Source organism: Xyrauchen texanus, chromosome 21 (assembly GCF_025860055.1).
Source record: "Xyrauchen texanus isolate HMW12.3.18 chromosome 21, RBS_HiC_50CHRs, whole genome shotgun sequence".
NCBI lineage: Eukaryota > Metazoa > Chordata > Actinopteri > Cypriniformes > Catostomidae > Xyrauchen > Xyrauchen texanus.
This window is the reverse complement of record NC_068296.1, coordinates 16,083,550-16,105,280: the sequence shown is the minus strand read 5'-3', so window position 1 is coordinate 16,105,280 and position 21,731 is coordinate 16,083,550. Positions and strand designations below refer to the sequence as shown.

At 40.7% G+C, this 21,731-nt stretch overlaps 1 protein-coding gene across 1 annotated transcript in view; it reads left to right on the top strand.

Moving 5' to 3' along the window:
• LOC127661812 (mitogen-activated protein kinase kinase kinase 10-like) overlaps positions 1 to 15,772 on the top strand; it is a 48,643-nt gene extending 32,871 nt beyond the window's left edge. The window contains exons 7-11 of the mRNA XM_052152708.1: positions 7,854 to 7,992; positions 8,078 to 8,184; positions 9,984 to 10,222; positions 10,362 to 10,896; positions 13,731 to 15,772. Coding sequence (XP_052008668.1) covers positions 7,854 to 7,992; positions 8,078 to 8,184; positions 9,984 to 10,222; positions 10,362 to 10,896; positions 13,731 to 14,143 — 1,433 coding nt within the window. The 3' untranslated portion in view covers positions 14,144 to 15,772. The remainder of the gene's footprint in view (positions 1 to 7,853; positions 7,993 to 8,077; positions 8,185 to 9,983; positions 10,223 to 10,361; positions 10,897 to 13,730) is intronic.
• Positions 15,773 to 21,731: the final 5,959 nt, after the last annotated feature.

Sequence of the window (21,731 nt, the reverse complement as noted above, 5' to 3'; positions counted from 1 at the left end):
GAAGCTATTCTGAAAAGCTGAAAAACATTTTTTTCCACTAACGACCCTGCATCAGTGTGGAGAGGTCTGAAATACTTGACCAATTTCAAGACACCATCCCCCAACACTGTAAGGAATCAACAACTGGCTAACGACCTGAATGTATTTTACTGTAGATTTGAAAAGCCACCACCCTCCTCCCCTCTCCTGCTTCTCAACATGCTCTTAAGATCTTTGAAGATGTGTGCCGGGTCTTCATTAATGCGCAATTGTATATTTAGCTTTTTTTAATATGTTATATCTAATTTTTTTTGTGTCACTGTATGTATATAGAGTATGTTTATATGTATATGTTTGTATGTATGTATATATACGTTGAATTCTCTTGCATTCTCTGACACCATGACAAATTCTTTGTGTGTGTAAGCATACTTGGCAATAAAGCTCATTCTGATCCTGAAATGCTTTTCTGCATAGCACGGTTGTAACGTATGTTTATTTGGGTTACTGTCACCTTCCTGTCAGCTTGGACCAGTCTGGCCATTCTCTGACCTCTGTCATTAACAAGCCATTTTCGTCCACAGAACTGCCGCTTGCTGGGTGTTTTTTGTACCATTCTCTTTACACTCTAGAGATTGTTATGCATGAAAATCCCAGGGATCAGCAGTTACAGAAATACTCAAACAAGCCCTTCTGGCACCAACAATCATGCCACGGCCTAAATCACTGAGATCAAAAATGTTGATGTGAACATTAACTGTCAGTGCTCCTGACCCATATCTGCATGATTTTATACATTATTAGATAATTGCATGAATAAGTAGATGTACAGGTCTACCTAATAAAGTGTTACTGTGTATATATACATATATACAGTGGGTACGGAAAGTATTCATACATCCTTAAATTTTTCACTCTTTGTTATATTGCAGCCATTTGCTAAAATCATTTAAGTTCATTTTTGTTCCTCATTATTTTAAACACAGCACCCCATATTGACAGAAAAACACAGAATTGTTGACATTTTTGCACATTTATTAAAAAAGAAAAACTGAAATATCACATGGTCCTAAGTATTCAGACCCTTTGTTCAGTATTTAGTAGAAGCACCCTTTTGATCTAATACAGCCATGAGTCTTTTTGGGAAAGATGCAGCAAGTTTTTCACATCTGGATTTGGGTATCCTCTGCCATTCCTCTTTGCAGATCCTCTCCAGTTCTGTCAGGTTGGATGGTAAACGTTGGTGGACAGCCATTTTCAGGTCTCTCCAGAGATGCTCAATTGGGTTTAAGTCAGGGCTCTGGCTGAGCCATTCAAGAACAGTCACGGAGTTGTTGTGAAGCCACTCCTTCGTTATTTTAGCGGTGTGCTTAGGGTCATTGTCTTGTTGGAAGGTGAACCTTCGGCCCAGTCTGAGGTCCAGAGCACTCTGGAGAAGGTTTTCGTCCAGGATATCCCTGTACTTGGCGCATTCATCTTTCCCTCGATTGCAACCAGTCGTCCTGTCCCTGCAGCTGAAAAACACCCCCACAGCATGATGCTGCCACCACCATGCTTCACTGTTGAGACTGTATTGGACAGGTGATGAGCAGTGCCTGGTTTTCTCCACACATACCGCTTAGAATTAAGGCCAAAAAGTTCTATCTTGGTCTCATCAGACCAGAGAATCTTATTTATCACCATCTTGGAGTCCTTCAGGTGTTTTTTAGCAAACTACATACGGGCTTTCATGTGTCTTGCACTGAGGAGAGGCTTCCGTCGGGCCACTCTGCCATAAAGCCCCGACTGGTGGATGGCTGCAGTGATGGTCGACTTACTACAGCTTTCACCTAATCTCCCGACTGCATCTCTGGAGCTCAGCCACAGTGATCTTTGGGTTCTTCTTTACCTCTCTCACCAAGGCTCTTCTCCCCCTGTTAAGCATAATTCACAGTATAAGTGGCAAAGTCATGTTAAATAGTCTACGTTATTAAAGAACGTGCGTGCCTGCGTGCACTGCATATGTTATGAGCATGCGCAAAAATAAAATCTGTTGTGATGAGTTCCCAGACTAAAGTGGTCTATCTGATTTTTCTCCCGTGAATAAGTTAATCATTTTGGTGACTGTGACACGCGAAAGACTGCTGCAGAAATGTCTAACGCTACAGGTTATGGGCCCAGTCATTTAGGCCAAAGGTGGTTCAGACTTTTATTCGACGGTGATGAGAAAAATTACGAACTCTGGGAAACGAGATTCCTCGCGCACATGGAGTTGCGTGGCCTCAGAGAAGTTATTTTGGAGGACCCGCAAATAGACACGGAAGACGAAGGAACTCTCGCGGAAGATGAGGCAAAAAACGGAGAGGCATATGCAGAGCTAGTACAATGCCTAGATAACAAGAGTTTGTCGTTGATAATGAGGGACGCGAAACGTGATGGAAGAAGAGCACTGGAGATTCTTCGCGAGCACTACGCCGGAAAGGACAAACCCCGCGTTGTGAGTTTGTATTGTGAACTTTCCTCACTCCATAAGGCTAGCAATGAAACTGTCACTGACTATATTATTCGAGCAGAGACCATATTTACGTCATTGAGAAGAGCAGACGAGCATATTAGTGATGGACTGCAGATAGCCATGGTAGTAAAAGGGCTACCTGATTCATACAAGCCATTTGTCGTGCACATCACCCAGACTAACGACATTGTAGCGTTCAGCGAGTTTAAAACAAAACTGCGAGTTACGAGAGTACTGAAAAATACGGGAAAAGTGGCGTGAATGTAGAAGAAGACAACGTGATGAAGACTAGCGGGACAACGAGGTCACGCGGAAGAGGGAGAGGAAAGAAAATGGATATGACTGATGTGGAGTGTTACACCTGCGGTAAAAAGGGACATATGGCCAGGACATGTCCCGACGAATCCCAGGCGAGAAGAGATGATCGAAAATGGGACACACCACAGCGAGGAAAGGGACGCGGTCGAGGACGAGGCCGTGACCACGTGAAGAAAGCAGACGGAGAGACAGAGGCAGAGCCTACATCTTTCTGTTTCTTCAAAATGAATGACTGTCCTATTCAAAGAGGAAACAGGAAGGGTCTCATGGTCGACTGCGGCGCCACAACACACATGATCAACGACGCCACAAAGTTCAAAACAGTTGACAAGAGCTTCAGGCCCGAGGATCACATGATCGAGCTTGCCGACGGAACCAAGGTGAGCGGGATGGCGAAGATGAGGGGAGACGCCGAAGTCTACTTGCTGGACAGCAAGGGACGACAAGTGAAAACGAGGCTAAAACAAGCACTATACATCCCATCGTTTCCACAAAACATCTTTTCAGTCAAATCAGCTACAGCTAACGGAGCCGAGATGCACTTCAAGGACGGTGATAACTGGCTGATCCACGAGAACGGTACCAAATTCAAAATGGACGTGTATGGTAGGCTGTATTACCTTAACACTGTAGAAAAGGAAAATGTTGATGAAGTGTATGGTTGTCATGACATTCAAACGTGGCATAAGATACTTGGTCATTGCAATTTTGATGATGTTGCAAAATTAGAAAAGGTAGTTAAAGGGATGACGATAAAATGGAAACATGACAAGTCCAATCAAAACTGTGAAATATGCACACAGGGCAAATTTACACAAAGTAGAAACAGACAGGCAGACGCTAAAGCTACAACCGTACTAGAGCTAGTACACACAGACCTATGCGGCCCTATAGAACCAGCAGATAAAAATGGATACAGGTATGCAATAGCATTTACTGATGATTACAGTGGGATGATTTTTTCATACTTTATCAAAGTAAAGAGAGACACGACAAAAGCTACAGAAAAATTCATAGCTGACGTAGCTCCATATGGAAAGATAAAGTGTATAAGGTCTGATAACGGTACAGAATTTACCGGGCAGGAATTCCAGTCTCTAATTAGGAGTAACGGGATAAGGCACGAGACCAGTGCACCCTACTCACCTCATCAGAACGGAACTGCCGAAAGAGGTTGGAGAACCTTATTTGAGATGTCACGATGCATGCTATTGGAGAGTAACCTCCCAAAGCAATTATGGACATATGCTGTACAGACAGCAGCTCAAATCCATAACCCGGTGTTACAGTAGGCGGCTAGAGCAGACACCTTTCCGTGTTTTCACAGGAAAAACACCTAACCTATCTAACATGAAGGTATTTGGCTCTGAATGCTACGTATATAAGCAGGATAAGAAGAAGCTGGATTCTAGATGTGAAAAGGGGATCTTTGTAGGCTATGATAAATATAGTCCAGCATATCATGTGTATTATCCTGAGACAGGAAAAATCCTAAAACATAGGCTGGTAAAATTTATCACCAAAGGTAACGCAGATAGCCAGACTCAGACAGATTGCGACATAGGGGACGACATTGAGAGTTATGGAGATACATCACCAAAGATAGTCAACCAAGGTCAGGGACAGCCTAAGGAGAGTAAAAAGCCCAGTACTGAGGAAGGTCCGGCCCAGACAGATAGTTCTCAGTGTGAACAGGGAGAAAGAAGGTATCCTGCAAGAGAGAGAAAAGCTCCAGAATACCTTAATGAGTACCAGTGTAAAGCTGAGTGTAATAAAGATGAAAGTGAAAATGTAGATTATTTCTACAGAGTGGCTTATGATGCACCTAAAACATTTAGAGATGCTATGGACTCTAAAAAGTCAAAAATGTGGACTGATGCGATGATGGAGGAGATGAACTCTTTGACAGAGAATGAGACTTTCACTCTGACGCCACTGCCAAGAGGCAAACAAGCAGTGGGAGGTCGCTGGGTATATACAGTGAAAGAGAGCCCAGATGGATCTGAGACTTGTAAAGCCAGATATGTTGCAAAGGGATATGGTCAAGTGGAAGGGATTGACTATAAAGAGACCTTTTCACCGACAGCCAACATGACCTCTGTCCGAGCATTAATGCAGGTGGCTATACAGGAGGATCTTACCCTACATCAAATGGATGTAAAGACTGCTTACCTCCATGCTCCGATGGACTGTGAGGTATATATGGAGCAACCGGAAGGTTTTGAGATCAAATCAAAAACAGGAGAACACTTAGTGTGTAAACTCAATAAGTCATTATATGGCTTAAAACAGTCAGGACGTAACTGGAACATGTTACTGCATGATCACCTTACAGAGAATGGTTTTGTACAAAATGATGCTGATCATTGTGTCTACAGCAGAAAATCTGAGAACGAGAAAGTGATTTTGTTAGTATGGGTAGATGACTTAATCATAGCAGCGAGTAACAACACCTTACTCAGTGACGTAAAAGAAATGTTGAAGAGAAGGTTTAAGATGAAAGATATGGGTCCACTTAAACACTTCCTGGGTATTGATTTTATACAGAGTGAGGGAGAGATCAAAATGACTCAAAAGAGACACATAGAGAAGATGTTAGCAAAATTTGGAATGTCCGAATGCAATCCGAGATCCACCCCATGTGAGCAAAAGTTAAACTTTGACAGTGAGGGTGAAGTTATTGACTCAACAGGATATAGAGAGATAGTAGGTAGTTTGATATACATTATGACATGTACTCGACCTGATCTGAGCTGGGTTGTTAGTAAATTATCACAACACCTAGCAGAACCAAAGCAACAGCATTGGGCTACAGCAAAACACCTATTGAGGTACTTAAAGGGTACTATAGATCAAGAACTACACTACAAGGAATGTGAGGAAAACCTACAGCTTGAGGGATACAGTGATGCTGATTGGGCAGCCGATAAAAATGATAGGAGGAGCACAACTGGATATTGTTTCAGCTTAACTGAGAATGGTCCAGTCATATCGTGGAAGAGTAGGAAACAACCAACGGTGGCATTGTCCACCTGTGAAGCCGAGTATATGGCACTAGCAGCCACTACTCAAGAGAGTATGTATCTTGTACAACTACTTAAAGGAATTGATAGTAGTAACCAGCATGTACCAGTCAAGATATATGAGGACAACCAGGGGGCGATAGCTTTGTCTAAGAACCCAGTATGCAGACAGAGAAGTAAACACGTAGATATAAAATATCACTTTGTACGATCTGCACACACAGAAGGGAAAATATCTATAGAATACTGCCCTACTGCAAACATGGTAGCTGATGTCCTTACCAAGCCAGTGACAAAGGCTAAGTTTGAGAACTTCAAGGGGTATTTGTTTGGAGAATAATGTGAACTGGCAGATTAAAAAAAAAAAAAAGGTTTTGTTTTGTTTGTTTTGTTCTTTGTTTGCCACTATAGAAAGCTATAAACATGTCTTTGAGTGGGAGTGTTAAGCATAATTCACAGTATAAGTGGCAAAGTCATGTTAAATAGTCTACGTTATTAAAGAACGTGCGTGCCTGCGTGCACTGCATATGTTATGAGCATGCGCAAAAATAAAATCTGTTGTGATGAGTTCCCAGACTAAAGTGGTCTATCTGATTTTTCTCCCGTGAATAAGTTAATCATTTTGGTGACTGTGACACGCGAAAGACTGCTGCAGAAATGTCTAACGCTACACCCCCGATAGCTCAGTTTGGCCGGACGGCCAGCTCTAGTAAGGGTTCTGGTCATCCCAAACGTCTTCCATTTAAGGATTATGGAGGCCACTGTGCTCTTATGAACCTTAAGGGCAGCAGAAATTTTTTTGTAACCTTGTCCAGATCTGTGCCTTGCCACAATTCTGTCTCTGAGCTCTTCAGGCAGTTCCTTTGACCTCATGATTCTCATTTGCTCTGACATGCACTGTGAGCTGTAAGGTCTTATATAGACAGGTGTGTGGCTTTCCTAATCAAGTCCAATCAGTATAATCAAACACAGCTGGACTCAATTGAAGGTGTAGAACCATCTCAAGGATGATCAGAAGAAATGGACAGCACCTGAGTTAAATATATGAGTGTCACAGCAAAGGGTCTGAATACTTAGGACCATGTGATATTTCAGTTTTTCTTTTTAATAAATGTGCAAAAATGTCAACAATTCTGTGTTTTTCTGTCAATATGGGGTGCTGTGTGTACAATAATGAGGAAACAAAATGAACTTAATTGATTTTAGCAAATGGCTGCAATATAACAAAGAGTGAAAAATGTAAGGGGTCTGAATACTTTCCGTACCCACTATATATATATATATATATATATATATATATATATATGTATACAGCTCTTGGAAAAGAGACCACTGCAAAATTATGTTTCTCTGGATTTACTGGTTATAGGTATGTGTTTGACTAAAATGAACATTTTAGTTTTATTCTATAAAGTACTGACAAAATTTGTCCCAAATTCCAAATAAAATTATTGTCATTTAGAGCATTTATTTGCAGAAAATGCCAACTGGTCAAAATTATAAAAAAGATGCAGTGTTTTCAGACCTAGAATAATCCAAAGAAAACTAGTTCATTTTCATCTTTAAACAACACACAATACTAATGAATGTAACATAGGAAGAGTTCAGAAATCAATATTTGGTGGAATAACCCTGACTTTCAATCACAGCTTTCATGCATCTTGGCATGTTCTCTACCTGTCTTTGACATGCTGTTGGGTGACTTTATGCCACTTCTGGCACAAGAATTCAAGCAGCTCAGCTTTGTTTGATGGCTTGTGGCCATCCATCTTCCTCTTGATCACATTCCAGAGGTTTTCAATGGCGTTCAGGTCTAGAGATTGGGCTGGCCATGACAGTGTCTTGATCCAGTGGTCCAAATTGACCCACAAATTAAAAGGTGTATGCAGATTCTAAATGCAATAGGAGGGTTAAAGGAGCATCAAGACTGTTTTAACTTGTACAAATTCCTTCTACAATGTTTAACTGTGTATAGTTTACTAATACATTTGAAACTGTAAGCATTTTTAAATCTATCGTCACTGACATGTGTGATCTAGTGGCACCCAGTGATGGGAGGAAGACATGGGGCAGAACAGCAATGGGTAAGAAAGAGGACCTGGCAGGGACCAAGAAGAAGGTTCGAACATGGGGACCCAGCTCCACACATCAGCGAGAGAGAGTGGGTGGAGAAGACAGGTAAATCATAGTTTGGTCAGACTTTACTACAGAATATTTTCAAATTTTTTTGGGAGAGTTTGGTTACTTTTGTGTATTTCTGTAGGTTGAAATCACTTGGAGAAGCGAAGGTGTGGTCATCCAGTGCTCCAAATTTAGGGAAGTCCCCAAAACATGCTCCCATGACAGGGTTCTCAAGCCTAAATGAAATGGGTGAGTTGTGTTCTGCTAATACAGTGGCCAATTCAAAACCTGGAAATATCAGGGAATTTTAAAACATTAATAAAATCTGAAACATCTTGCACATTTCTTTAGTGAATATAGATATTTTCTGTTTTTTCTTATTACATTTTTAAATATTAAATGAGCTTCATATTGTTCTTGTGTAGAGTAAAACATGCTCCCAAGCTTTGCCATGTTCTTTTGAGTCAGTTCTTTTCAGTGAATTAAGGCCCCAATATATTACATATGAAATCGAAGAACGAACAGGTATGCCGTCAGTTACAACAAAATAGTATTTTTGCATTCATTTCGGTGGTTTATAACAGCTCACCTGGGTGAACTTTTAGGAAAAACTCTTACCAGCTAAACACCTTCTTACTGCCATTGGTCCACATCATTGATAAGTGTGACCTGGAGCTCCACCTACACTGAGGCCGACAGCTAATTTTGTTTACCTTGTTCAGTCAGTCAAGATCAATCATTATGAACACAACGGTGTGTAGCGTTATTAGCAAGCTGGTGCAAATTTACTTATATCTGTATGATCGTTCCCATAGAGACATTTTCCAAGATCACGTCATGCAATTTTATTGTTTTGATAAGTCTACAAATGCAATCAAATCTACTCAAATACTCTCAAATGCCCATTCACTCATGTACCATCTGCTCCGAAAGCCATTCACACATCATCCAAAAGTAATATATGCTCCTCTTATCATCATTCTTTTGACATCGATCTTTGCAGTAGTATCAGTTTCATCATTAATTACAATAACAGAGTGTAACTGGCGCATATTATTGCCACGTTAGTGCATTAGCGTTTGCTAGTTAGAATCCCAGGGCATGCTGAAGCCGGGTCTTCTAAGCAACCAAATTGGCCCGGTTGCTAGGGAGGGTATAGTCACATGGGGTAACCTCCTCGTGGTCGCTATAATGTGGTTCGCTCCGCTCTCGGTGGGGCACGTGGTGAGTTGTGCGTTGATGCCGCGGTGGATGGCGTGAAGCCTCCACACGCACTATATCTCCGCGGTAACGCTCAACAAGCCACGTGATAAGATTCACGGGTTGACGGGCTCAGACGCGGAGGCAGCTGAGATTCGTCCTCCGCCACCACGAGGACTTAGAGCACATTGGGAATTGGGCATGCCAAATGGGGAGAAAATCCACACAAAAAAAAACATTTTTGGCAAATGCCTGGAAAAGTCATGAAAGTTCATTGGTCAAAAAGGGTGGGAACCCTGATGGTGTTGTAATCTTTACATTTTTATCAAAATATCAAACCAAATGCCATACAGGTATACTTAAAAGAAAGTTAGCTCAAGTACACCTCTAAAGCAAGACATTTTACAAAAAGAAAGTTTGTTAGGTTTTATATTATACAACAAAAGATATTCTGTTGAAAATGAAGAGAAAAAAGTATTTGGATTCTTTCTAGATGTCAAACTTACAGTAGTGATATATGTCCATATTTAATGTGTTGAAATACACCTGTTGTTATGAAACCACTCAAAATTATCTTGGGACCAGTCGGTCAAAAGTAATAGCCAAAATGGCTAAGGAAAGTGAAGTTAGTTCTGAGAAAAGGTCTAGGATAATTTGTGTGGTGATGCTATTTATTTTGATATATAGTTATCTAGCACATTGACAGTCATATGGCATTTTTAAATGTGGCTGGTGTCCAAATACCTTGCCCTAGTACAGTATGATAAATAAATAAAACTGGAATTAGATTAAATGTTTGTGGTCTGTTTCTCTCTATTCATTGTTATTTCTTTACCCCCTCTGTGTAGAGGAGCACTCTGAGTTTGTAGACACTTCCCCAGCCAGTCTTGCCCCGGACCTGAGCAGTAATGGGGCGATGGAGGAGGTGGTCTCCGGATCAGTGGGTGTAGGGCCGGGTGGAGGCTCACAGGACTCACTTAGACGCTGCAGCCAGAGGAAGAAGAGTGACCTGCTGCTGCTGGGCTGTGCTTCCATCCTGGCCGCTGTGGGGCTCGGATCTGACATTTTAAAGCTAGGGCGACAGCAGGTATATACAGTACCTTTTGTTGTCATTTGACAGTTAATTTGTAAAAATTTAGTTACCGGTAATTATATTTTACTTCTAAACAGCATGACTAGTAATTGTATAATTGACTCTGATGTCACATTGTGTCATATGCTTATAGATGAGTCAAGATGAGCAGGACCTGCGAGAGGACCAGAGGAAGAAGAAGGACGGCCTGTTCCAGCGCACAGGCCGATTCAGACGCAGCACCTCTCCACCCAGCCGCACGCTGTCACTGTCCCTCTCCCACAACCGCCATCATGACTCCACCCTGCCCAGCATGGACCCCTCTCCCTCTGTCACACTTCTCTCCCTTTCCTCCCTCTCTGACTGCAACTCCACCAAGTCCCTGTTGCCTTCTGATCCCGATGACTTTGCTCTGACCCCCAGCAGTGCCCTCCCAGTAGTCTCTCCTGCTCCAGCATTAAACCCTCTGCTGGACCTGAGGGCAGAGAGCTTCAAACGAGAGCCCAATCAGTCCCTCACCCCCACCCATGTCTCCGCTAGCATGGCATTGAACCGCGGGCACCGGCGCACACCCTCTGACGGTGCCATCCGTCCTCGATCAAAGACAGTCGTTGGACATCGCCGCACCCCCTCTGATGGGAGTATGCCCTTTCCCCCTCCACCAGCCCCCACAATTGCACCATTCACAGGTACATTTCATTGCATACTTTAGATGCATTTGTTATTAGGTGAATTTCACGGCTCACCTTTCACGGCAAAACAACATTTTGCATAAAGAAAATGAGGCCTACTTTTTGGAACATTACAAAGTTTACACCTGGTATTAAAGCAATAGATCACCCAAAAATGAAAATTCGCATAATTTTCTCACCCTCATGCCATCTCAGATTTGTATGATTTTCTTTCTTCTACTGAACAAACACTAAGATTTTAGAAGAATATCTCAGCTCTGTAGGTCCTCACAATGCAAGTGAATGGGTACCAAAATGCTGAAGCTCCAAAAAGCACATAAATGCAGCATAAAAGTAATCCATATGACTCCAGTGGTTAAATCCATATCTTCAGAAGTGATATGAAAGGTGTGGGTGAGAAACAGATCAATATTTAAGTCCTTTTTTACCATAAATTCTCCTTCCTGCCCAGTAGGTGGCGATATGCACAAAGAATATGAATCACCAAAATCAAAAGAAGAATGTGAACGTAAAAGTGTACATTGACTGTAAAAAGGGACTTAAATATTGATCTGTTCTGATAAAGTTATGGATTTAACCACTGGAGTCATATGGATTACTTTTGCACTGCCTTTATGTGCGTTTGGACCTTCAAAGTTTTGGTACTTATTCACTTGCATTGTTTGGACATACAGATCTGAGATATTCTTTTAAAAACCTATATATGTGCTCAGCAGAAGAAAGTCACACCTGTGATGGCATGAGGGTGAGTAAATGATGAGAGAATTTAAATTTTTGGGTGAAAATTCCTCTAAAATGCATTTTGGGCATTTTTTTACATTTCAAGTTTTTATGGTAATTCCCATCATTTTCATTAAAGTAATATAGTATTTGTTTTATTTATTACAGTAAAATAAATGACTGTAGGACAATGTTTATTTTATTTAAATCAGCATAAATTAAAGGCAGTAAAGCAAATAATACAATGATGTATAAATACTTAACAATGCAAAGTACGAGATTTATAATGAGAATTTGGAAGGAAAATGTACTTAATTGTCCAAAAATCTTAAAGGAATATTCCGGGTTCAATACAAGTTTAGCTTAATCGACAGCATTTAAGGCATAATATTGATTACCACAAAAATGTATCTTGTCTTGTCCTGCCTTTTCTTTTAAAAGCAATAATCTGGGTTACAGTGAGGCACTTACAATGGAAGTGAATGGGAGCAAACTGTAAACACTAAAATACTCACTATTTCATAATAATAGTGACAAGTCATAAACAATATGCGTATTACTATGATTTTAGTGTGATAAAATCACTTACTATTTCTGTGTAAAATTATAGCCAATTTTACATCATCTTTGCCATGACGATAATGTCAACAAACCCTAAAATAACTGTATAAATGAGGATTTAAACAACTTTACTGATAAAACTGCTATTTTTTATACATGAGTTTTAACAGAAGAATTAATTTTTCTTTTATAAAATTATAAGCTTCCCATTTTAGCCTTTTAAACCCTCCACAAATTGGCCCCATTCACTCCCATTATAAGAGCCTCACTGTAACACTGTAATCTTTTTTAAGAAAAGGAAGGAAGATTTTTTTGTGTTAATCAACATTATGATGCAATGCTTTCGATTGAGCTTATCTTTACCCAGAATATTCCTTTATTGGCCCTGAAGGCTTAATTGTCTTAAAGCAAAATATGATTAGTTTTAATATTGAGATGAAACATCCCCATTACATTTGTTTTTTTAATTTGAGTGTGAATTGTAATGTCAGTAACGTATATATATTACTTTTCTTTATTTATTTATATATATATATATATATATATATATATATATATATATATATATATATATATATATATATATGCTGGCAGCCAGAAGTCTGTACTGATGTACAGATTTTGCTGTTTTGGAAGGAAATTTAATTCAACAAAGCGGCATTCAAATGCTCACAAAATATAGTCAGGACATTACTGATGTAAAAAAAACAGCACTATTACTATTTGAAAAAAGGATTTTTTTTATTATTATTCAATCTAGACAGGACCCATTTCCAGCAGCCATCACTCCAACACCTTATCCTTGATTAATCATGCAAACTTGCTAATTTGGTATTAGAAAATCACTTTATGAAGCACTTTATGAAGCTTAAAATCCATTATGATGCTTAACATTCTCTTTGTGTTTGTTTTTTAGTTGCCACAGTATGTAATAGACTGACATGTTTTATGGTCAATATTAGGTAAAAAATTGAAAAAAAAAAACTGCTTTCTCTAGAAACTCGTCAGTCAATCATTGTTTTGAGGAATGAAGGCTATGCAATGCTTGAAACTGCCAAAAACTGAATATTTCAAACATAGGTGTACACTACAGTTTTCAAAGACAAAGGACAACTGGCTCTAACAAGGACAGAAAGAGATGTGGAAGGCCAGATGTACAACTAAACAAGATGATAAGTACATCAGAGTCTCTAGTTTGAGAAATAGACACCTCATGTTCTCAGCTGACAGCTTCATTGAATTCTACCCGCTCAACACCAGTTTCATGTACAACAGTAAAGAGAAGACTCAGGGGTGCAGGTCTCATGGGAAGAATTACAATGAAAAAGCCACTTTTGAAACAGAAAAACAAAAATAAATGGTTAGAGTGTGCAAAGAATCGGGAATTGGAAAAGAGAGCACCTGAATATCTGAACAAACTGACAGCTTTTATTGGTGAATAAAAGTAAAAATTTCTTTCCACAAGAGCAAAATCTGAACATTATTCCAAACTTTTAGCCGCCAGTGTATATATGTAGATTTAAATAAGAAATGTATGTGTTTTTCCCCAGGTTCTCATGACACTCTTGACATTCCACGTCTACCTGACCCATTTATGGTCTACCCCCCTGCTCATCGCCGCAAACCTGCCCCTCCAATCTCAGTGCCAGAGCCAGACATTCATGCGGGCACACTCGAGCGTCCCAAAACCCTTGAGTTCGCTCCCCGCCCACGCCCCACCCCAGCTCGGGCACGTCCGGACCCCTGGAAGCTCTCGTCTCTGTCACGGACACTCAGCTCTTCTCCTAGTAGCAGCTGTGAGAGTCCGCTGGGATCAGGAGACAGTGGAGTAAGTGCAGGGGTGAGCGCCGCTCATCAAACCCTCTTGGACATGGACATGGAGGGCCAGAACCAGGACATCACAGTCCCCTTGTGCAGACAAAAACACCCACAGCCCACTCTGTGTGGTAAACATTTCTCATAGAAAGACATAGTTCTCACACTCTGGGATCATGCACTCTGTGGCAGTCATAAGAGTAGTTCCCCACAGTTTTCCCTCTGATTCCAGCAAACCACTTTCTTTGGTAGGCAGCTGAAATGGGAAAAGCTGCCCACTGCGGTGGCTAGACAGATGCCTTCTAGACAAGTTGGGATCCAGTTAAGAGATAAATGACCTTGATTTGTTTATCTCAGCCTTTCTGCAATGACTCATTGTCTCTAAGCTTAATGGGCATCATAATGGCTGAGGTTGTTTCATAATGTCCAGCCTATAGCAAGAAGCTTTATCACATGGAGCAGGAGAGGGCAGTCTATCTACACCCCTATTTCTCTTTAGGTCTGTGACCTTCCTTGTTTTTCCATATCGGTTATCATAGAGTCCGTCTCTCTCAACTTGGTCTCCACAGACATGACCAGTTTTTGGTCTGAGGGAAAAATTACAAGCTCTTTTTTGCCATTGTTCCTTCCAATGTGTAAACATTGTGAAGTTCAGTAAGGGGCTATTCACATGGGACGTGTAATTGTGTCCGAGTGTGTTGTTTGCTAAAGGAATTTTCTGGGTTCAATACAAGGTAAGCTCGATGAACGGCATTTGTTGCATAATGTTGATTTCCACCAAAAATTATTTCAAATCATCCCTCCTTTATTTAATTATTTTTTTTAATTGTGGCTGCAGTAAGGCTCTTTCATTGGAAGTAAATGGGGCTAGACCATAAACGCTAAAAATACACAGTTTTAAAAGTATAGCCACTAGATGTAAACATTATTGTTACGATTCACTGTAGTCTGGCCTGTGTTTCTCCCCAGTCATCTGTTCCCAGACTACACTTCCCATAATTCCCTGCTCTCATCTCTGCCAGCTGTCCTTCATTGTCCCCACCTGTGTTTCATTTAGTCATTATCCTTTGTGTATTTAAGCCCTGTTGTTTGATCATTCCTTGTCAGTTGTTGCATGTGTTTGACCTCTTGTGTGTTTTCTGAATTTTTCCCACCGTGGATGTTTTCTTTGTTCCTGCGTTTGCCCGTTATTTTTTATTTTGTTTATCTTTCCATTAAAATCCATAGCTGCACCTAGATCCAGCTCTCTTGACTTTTTTCCTAGCGTTACAGAACAACTGACCATGAATGATCAAACAACAGGGTTTAAATACACAAAGGATAATACACATATACACATAAGGTATACAACATGGCGCCGCAGATGGCCGCCTCGGTGTGGAGCTCTTCAATTCTTTTGTTGTTTTTGTTAGTTTGTCCTGTGTTTAGCAATCTTTTACCAATCAGTTTTACCAGGGACGAACTGCTGAACATTCAGCAGCACATACCAGATAATCTTTTCCCGGTTTTTCAATATTCGGACGTTTTGCTGGACATTTTAGTTGGAGGCGCTGCTGTGTTGTTTAGATGCGCTACGAGACGCAGGCGAGGGAGACGAGCTGGCGCGCTGGTTAAACTCCGTCAGCGCGGCGTTCGAACAGCACTGCCGAGCATTCATCTCGCGAATCTCCGCTCTCTTCCCAACAAAACGGACGAACTACATCTCCTCACACATACTAATAAGGACTTTTCAAACTCTGCTGCACTGTGCTTCACTGAAACCTGGTTGAGTGAAGCCATTCCGAACAGCGCATTACATCTGCCGGGCTTCCAGCTGTTCAGAGCGGATCGCATCGCGGAGTTAACGGGGAAAACGAGAGGTGGTGGAACATGCTTTTACATCAACGAAAGTTGGTGTACAGATGTAACAACACTAAAGAGGATGTGCTGTCCTAATCTGGAAGCGCTCTTTATTAACTGTAAGCCGTTCTACTCGCCGCGGGAGTTTTCTTCGTTTATTCTGGTGAGTGTTTACATTCCTCCAAACGCGTCTGGGAACTTAGCGCTGCAACAGCTGGCTGATCAAATCTCAGACACAGAACAACAATACCCGGACTCAGTCATTATTATTCTTGGGGACTTTAACAAAACAAATCTCACACGCGAACTGCCCAAATACAGACAGCACATTACATGCCCCACCAGAGACAGGAATATACTGGACCACTGCTATACTACATTAAAGGATGCATATCGCTCTGTCCCACGTGCAGCTTTGGGTCTCTCTGATCACTGTCTGGTTCATCTTCTCCCGACCTACAGGCAGAAATTAAAATCAACCAAGCCAGTTGTAAGGACTATAAGGAGATGGACTATTGAAGCAGAGCTGGAACTACAAGCCTGCTTTGACTGCACTGATTGGAGTGTTTTTGAAGCTGCAGCTACAGACCTGGACGAGCTCACAGATACTGTTACATCATACATCAGTTTCTGTGAGGATATGTGCATCCCTACTAGGACTTATTTTGTCATTCAACAATGATAAACCATGGTTCACAGGAAAACTCAGACAGCTTCGTCATGCCAAAGAGGAGGCTTACAGGGGTGGGGATAGAGTCTTGTATAATCAGGCCAGGAACACACTGAATAGGAAATCAGAGTGGCTAAAGAAGCTACTCTGAGAAGCTGAAAAACAAGTTTTCAGCTAACGACCCAGCATCAGTGTGGAGTGGCCTGAAACAACTTACTAATTACAGGACTCCTACCCCCAACCCTGTGGCGGACCAACGACTGGCTGGCGACCTGAATGTGTTTTACTGCAGATTTGAAGGCCGATTTCACACCCCACATGCACTCGGACCTTCATTTCACACAACCATTAACACCTCCTGCAACCCCCTCCTCCCCCTCCTGCTACACTACCTGCACTAAAGATCTGTGAGGGCGATGTGTGCGTGTCTTTCGGAAGCAAAGGACAAGGAAGGCTCCAGGACCAGATGGCATCTCACCAGCTTGCCTTCGTTCCTGTGCTAACCAACTGGCCCCCATCTTCACTCAGATCTTCAATAGATCACTGGAGCAATGTGAAGTCCCATGCTGCTTCAAGCGGCTCAGTCATTATCCCGTCCCTAAGAAACCAAAAATCACAGGACTTAATGACTACAGACCTGTAAGCCCTGACATCTGTGGTCATGAAGTCATTTGAAGACTGGTGTTGGCCCACCTGAAGGACATCACTGGACCCTTTCTGGACCCCCTTCAATTTGCTTATCGAGCAAACAGGTCTGTGGATGATGCAGTCAACATGGGTTTGCATCATATCCTGCAACATCTGGACAGACCGGGGACATCACGCAAGGATCCTTTTTGTGGACTTCAGCTCGGCTTTCAACACAATCATACCAGATATACTCCGGACTAAGTTAAACCAACTCCCTGTTCCCACCTCTACCTGTCAGTGGATTACCAGCTTTCTGGCGGACAGGCAGCAGCTTGTGAGGCAGGGAAAATTCACTTCCACCACCTGTACCATCAGCACTGGTGCCCCCCAGGGATGTGTGCTCTCCCCACTACTCTTCTCCCTGTACACCAATGACTGCACCACCAAGGACCACTCTGTCAAGCTCCTGAAGTTTGCAGGCGACACCACTGTCATCGGCCTCATCCGAGATGATGATGAGTCTGCGTATAGAAAGGAGGTTGAGCGGCTAGCTGTCTGGTGCAGTCAAAACTAACCTGGAGCTGAACACGCTCAAAACAGTGGAGATGATTGTGGACTTTAGGAGGAACACCCCAACATTGTCCCCCTCACCATTCTAAACAGCACTGTGTCAGCAGTGGAGTCATTCAGGTTCCTGGGCACTACCATCTCACAGGACCTGAAGTGGGAGATACACATCGACTCCATTGTGAAAAAGGCCCAGCAGAGGTTGTACTTCCTTAGCCAGCTGAGGAAGTTCAACCTGCCACCAGTGCTGCTGAAACAGTTCTACTCAGCGGTCATTGAGTCTGTCCTCTGCACTTCAATAACTGTCTGGTTTGGTGCAGCCACGAAATTAGACATCAGAAGACTACAAAGGACAGTTCGGTCTGCTGAGAGGATTGATTGGTTGCCCCCTGCCCTCCCTTCAAGAACTATACACTTCCAGAGTGAGGAAAAAGGCTGGTAAAATCACTCTGGACCCCACTCACCCTGCCCACTACCTTTTTGAACTGTTGCCTTCTGGCGGGCTTCAGAGCACTGAGCACCAGAACCGGTCAGACACAGGAACAGTTTTTTCCCTCAGGCCATCCATCTAATGAACAGTTAAATTACCCCCATTGAGCAATAATTATGTGCAATACACAGTTTAATTTTAATTTAAATTATATTATCCAACTTATCCACTTCTGCCATTACTTACATTGCTCTGTACATAATATACTGTTTTTTGTTCTTTATATAACAGATTGTATTAGATTTGCACTACGTGTGTGTATGTGGGTATGTATGAAGGTGAGTTTATGTGCGTATATGTATAATTATTTATTTTGTGTTCTTTTTTGTTTTTAATTACCTATGCCTTGCTGCTGTTTTTTTGGTATTGTTTGTATTGTTGTTGACTGGAAGCTCCTGTCACCTAGACAAATTCCTTGTATGTGTAAGCATACTTGGCAATAAAGCTGATTCTGATTCTGATTCTGATTCTGATAATGACTAAATGAAACACAGGTGAGGACAGCTGGCAGAGATGAGAGCAGGGAATTATGGGAAGATGACAGGGGAGAAACACAGGCCAGACAACAGTGAATTGTGATAATTATAAATGTTAACATTATTTTAGTGTGATAAATGTTATTTCTTACTAACCGTATCGGTGTAAATTCATATTCAATATTAATACTTCACTGTCATGACGACCTAACGCTGGCAATCTGGTACACTAAAATCTCGTTAACACGTATAATGTTGATGTCTTGTGCCTATACTTTTGAAACGGTGTGTATTTTAATGTTTATGGACTGGCCCCACTCACTTCTATTGTAAGTGATTTACCACAATAAAATTATTTAAATTTGTCCCTCGTTACTGTAATGAACATTATGCCACAAATGTTGTCGATTGACCTTAACTTGTATTGAACCAACAGCAACACTCCTGTAATTGGTTTTTATATTTAAACGTGCAAGCCAGATGTCTTTGAACATAGCACAATGTGAGTGCCCTGTATATAAAACACCATGTCAAGTTTAAAACTGTTAAACTTTTAAAAACGAGTCTTGAGACATCTGCGTTCTGTTTCATTACACTGCGCCAAGCTGTTTTCAAATTCAAGAACGAGTCTTGTGTGAATCGCCGCCTAATTATATCTTATTTATATTATAATCAGGAGAATTGTGAATGCAATTTTTTGCAATGGCAAATGAAGCTCTTTGCATTCATTGTAACATATTGACACAATACAAAAATAGGTGTACTATAAGAATCTTATATTTTTCTTTGTGAAAATAAAGACGTCTCATGGACTCTCTGCAAGAACTAATCAGAATGTGCGAGCCATCCATATGTGAAATGAAATGTGGTTTGGTGTGCTGTGCTCAGAGCAGAGGCTTTCTCTCCATATGTGGAGGTACTTATTGTGCGTTTGTGAATGTGTATGAGTGCATGTCAATTTTAATGAACCCTGAATGAGCAAACCCCTGCTCTGCTTATTCATTCTCCTCTAAGATAAAAATCCTCTGAATAGCCTCCCATCTTTCTCAACACAATTACAGCTCCCTTGAGGAGCATTATGAAGAGAGCGGAAGGGCAGGAATGGGGAAAAGAGGGTGTTTTGTTACAGTTTGCCATAAACAGCAAACGTGTGCTACCTGTTTTTTATTATTGTGTACCAAACAGCCAGACAGACCTCCTTAAGTGGAACCCCTGACGTTCTTCCTCTGCCTACTCAACAATTCATCTCAAGATAAAGGAACAGTATGCATGTACACAAGATTTTACCATGCGTAACCACAGAGCATTTTGAAGGACAGTGTCATGGCATTTGATGACATCATTATGACGTTATTCTGTTGATGTACTTCAGTGTGCTGAGAAACACACCGGAGGCTTTTCAAATTCTTTGTGCTGAACTGTTACACCTGGTAGTAGACAGTATTTTATTGACTGTCCACCAATGAGTATGCCTGTATGTGTGTGAGAGATCGGGTGGGCGCGTGTGCATATGTTGTGTGTTCTTATTGTTCTTATTTGTATGGGGTAATTCTCTGTGCAGGGGTTGAGCAAACCCACCCCCTTATTTCCTGTGTGAGGAACACAAAGAGTATTTATTAAAATAATTGTTACAGTATTGATGTGTTGCTTTCATTGCTCACTGTCTAACAAAACATTGTCAGCTGTGGTTTAAGAATTACACAACGTCACAAGCTGTAATAGCTGATTTATTATTTTTTGATAATGTTTCAATTACAGGTTTTGTCTACTAACAGACTTAATGGAGCACTGTTATGATCATATGATGTATAGTACAAGTAAAAAGTTTGGACACAGCTACTCTTTCTTTTAAATTAATATTGTTTGCATATTAGAATAATATTTAAATCAGTAAAACACATGGAAGTGGGATTACCATAAAGTGAACAAAAATGTCAAATAAATCAAACCTCAAAATCAGCTTATTTCATGAGGTGTCCACATGGACGCTGGGTACTTGTTGGCTGCTTTTCCATCACTATCCGACCCAACACCTATGGTAAGCCTATTTAACTTTGATTCCTTAAAACTTACTCGTATCTATTTTTAGTAGCTGGTATATATTCCAATAGTGACTAGTATCTTTCTCAATTTTACTAGTACTTCATTAGATACTAATTGCTATTCTGGTAAAAACAAGTTACTATTCCATTGTTACTGGTAACAAATTGAAAATTTTGCCATTAAATGGGGATCAGTGGGTCAGATATCAACTATTCACTATAGACTATTATGTATTCCAGTTGTGACTTGTATCTTTTTAAAATGGAACTTCTATATATTCATTATATTGCAGTACTGTATTCCAATAGTATCTATTCCAGTTTTACTTGTACTTGTTTATTAGACACTAGTACTTATTTACTATATACTAGTGTCTGTTCCAATTATTACTAGTAAGATTTTTAATTGAACTAGACAGTCTCAATTCTGACATGTGAAAAATCAGTTGTAACTATTGAGATAAGAAATTTCGATATAATTGGAATTGTGTGCTAGAATACTTACTAGTAACTACAAATAAATAGGCTTCTAGCAAGCTTTAAGGTAAAAAAACAATTTGCTTGCCATAACTATGTCATTCATTAATGAATGATTGAATGAATGAAAAGGTTTTGTTCAAATATTCATACATGGGCACAATTTATATTTTTCCACAAAACTAATTTCAAGCATTTAACCATAAGCCTTCAGATCTTCGTAATTGAATATGTCCAGGCCCAATAAATCTTTCCCATCCACAAAAACGAGAAAGTCTGACGTGTTTGAAAGGTGGCCACTAGATGTCGACAAAGTCATACTCTGCTAGTTCACCGAATGAATGTACAATAAGCTCATATGTTCGCAGAAGCATGAAAAGCAACAGCTTACTGAACAGATTTACAAAATAAACGGAAAAATAATCAAGGCAAACCTAGAAAAGGAACAATTAAAGTAATATTCCAGGTTCAATAGTTAAACTCAATCGACAGCATTTGTGACAATGTAGATTACCACAAAAACTGGTCCCTCTTTTTCTTAAAAA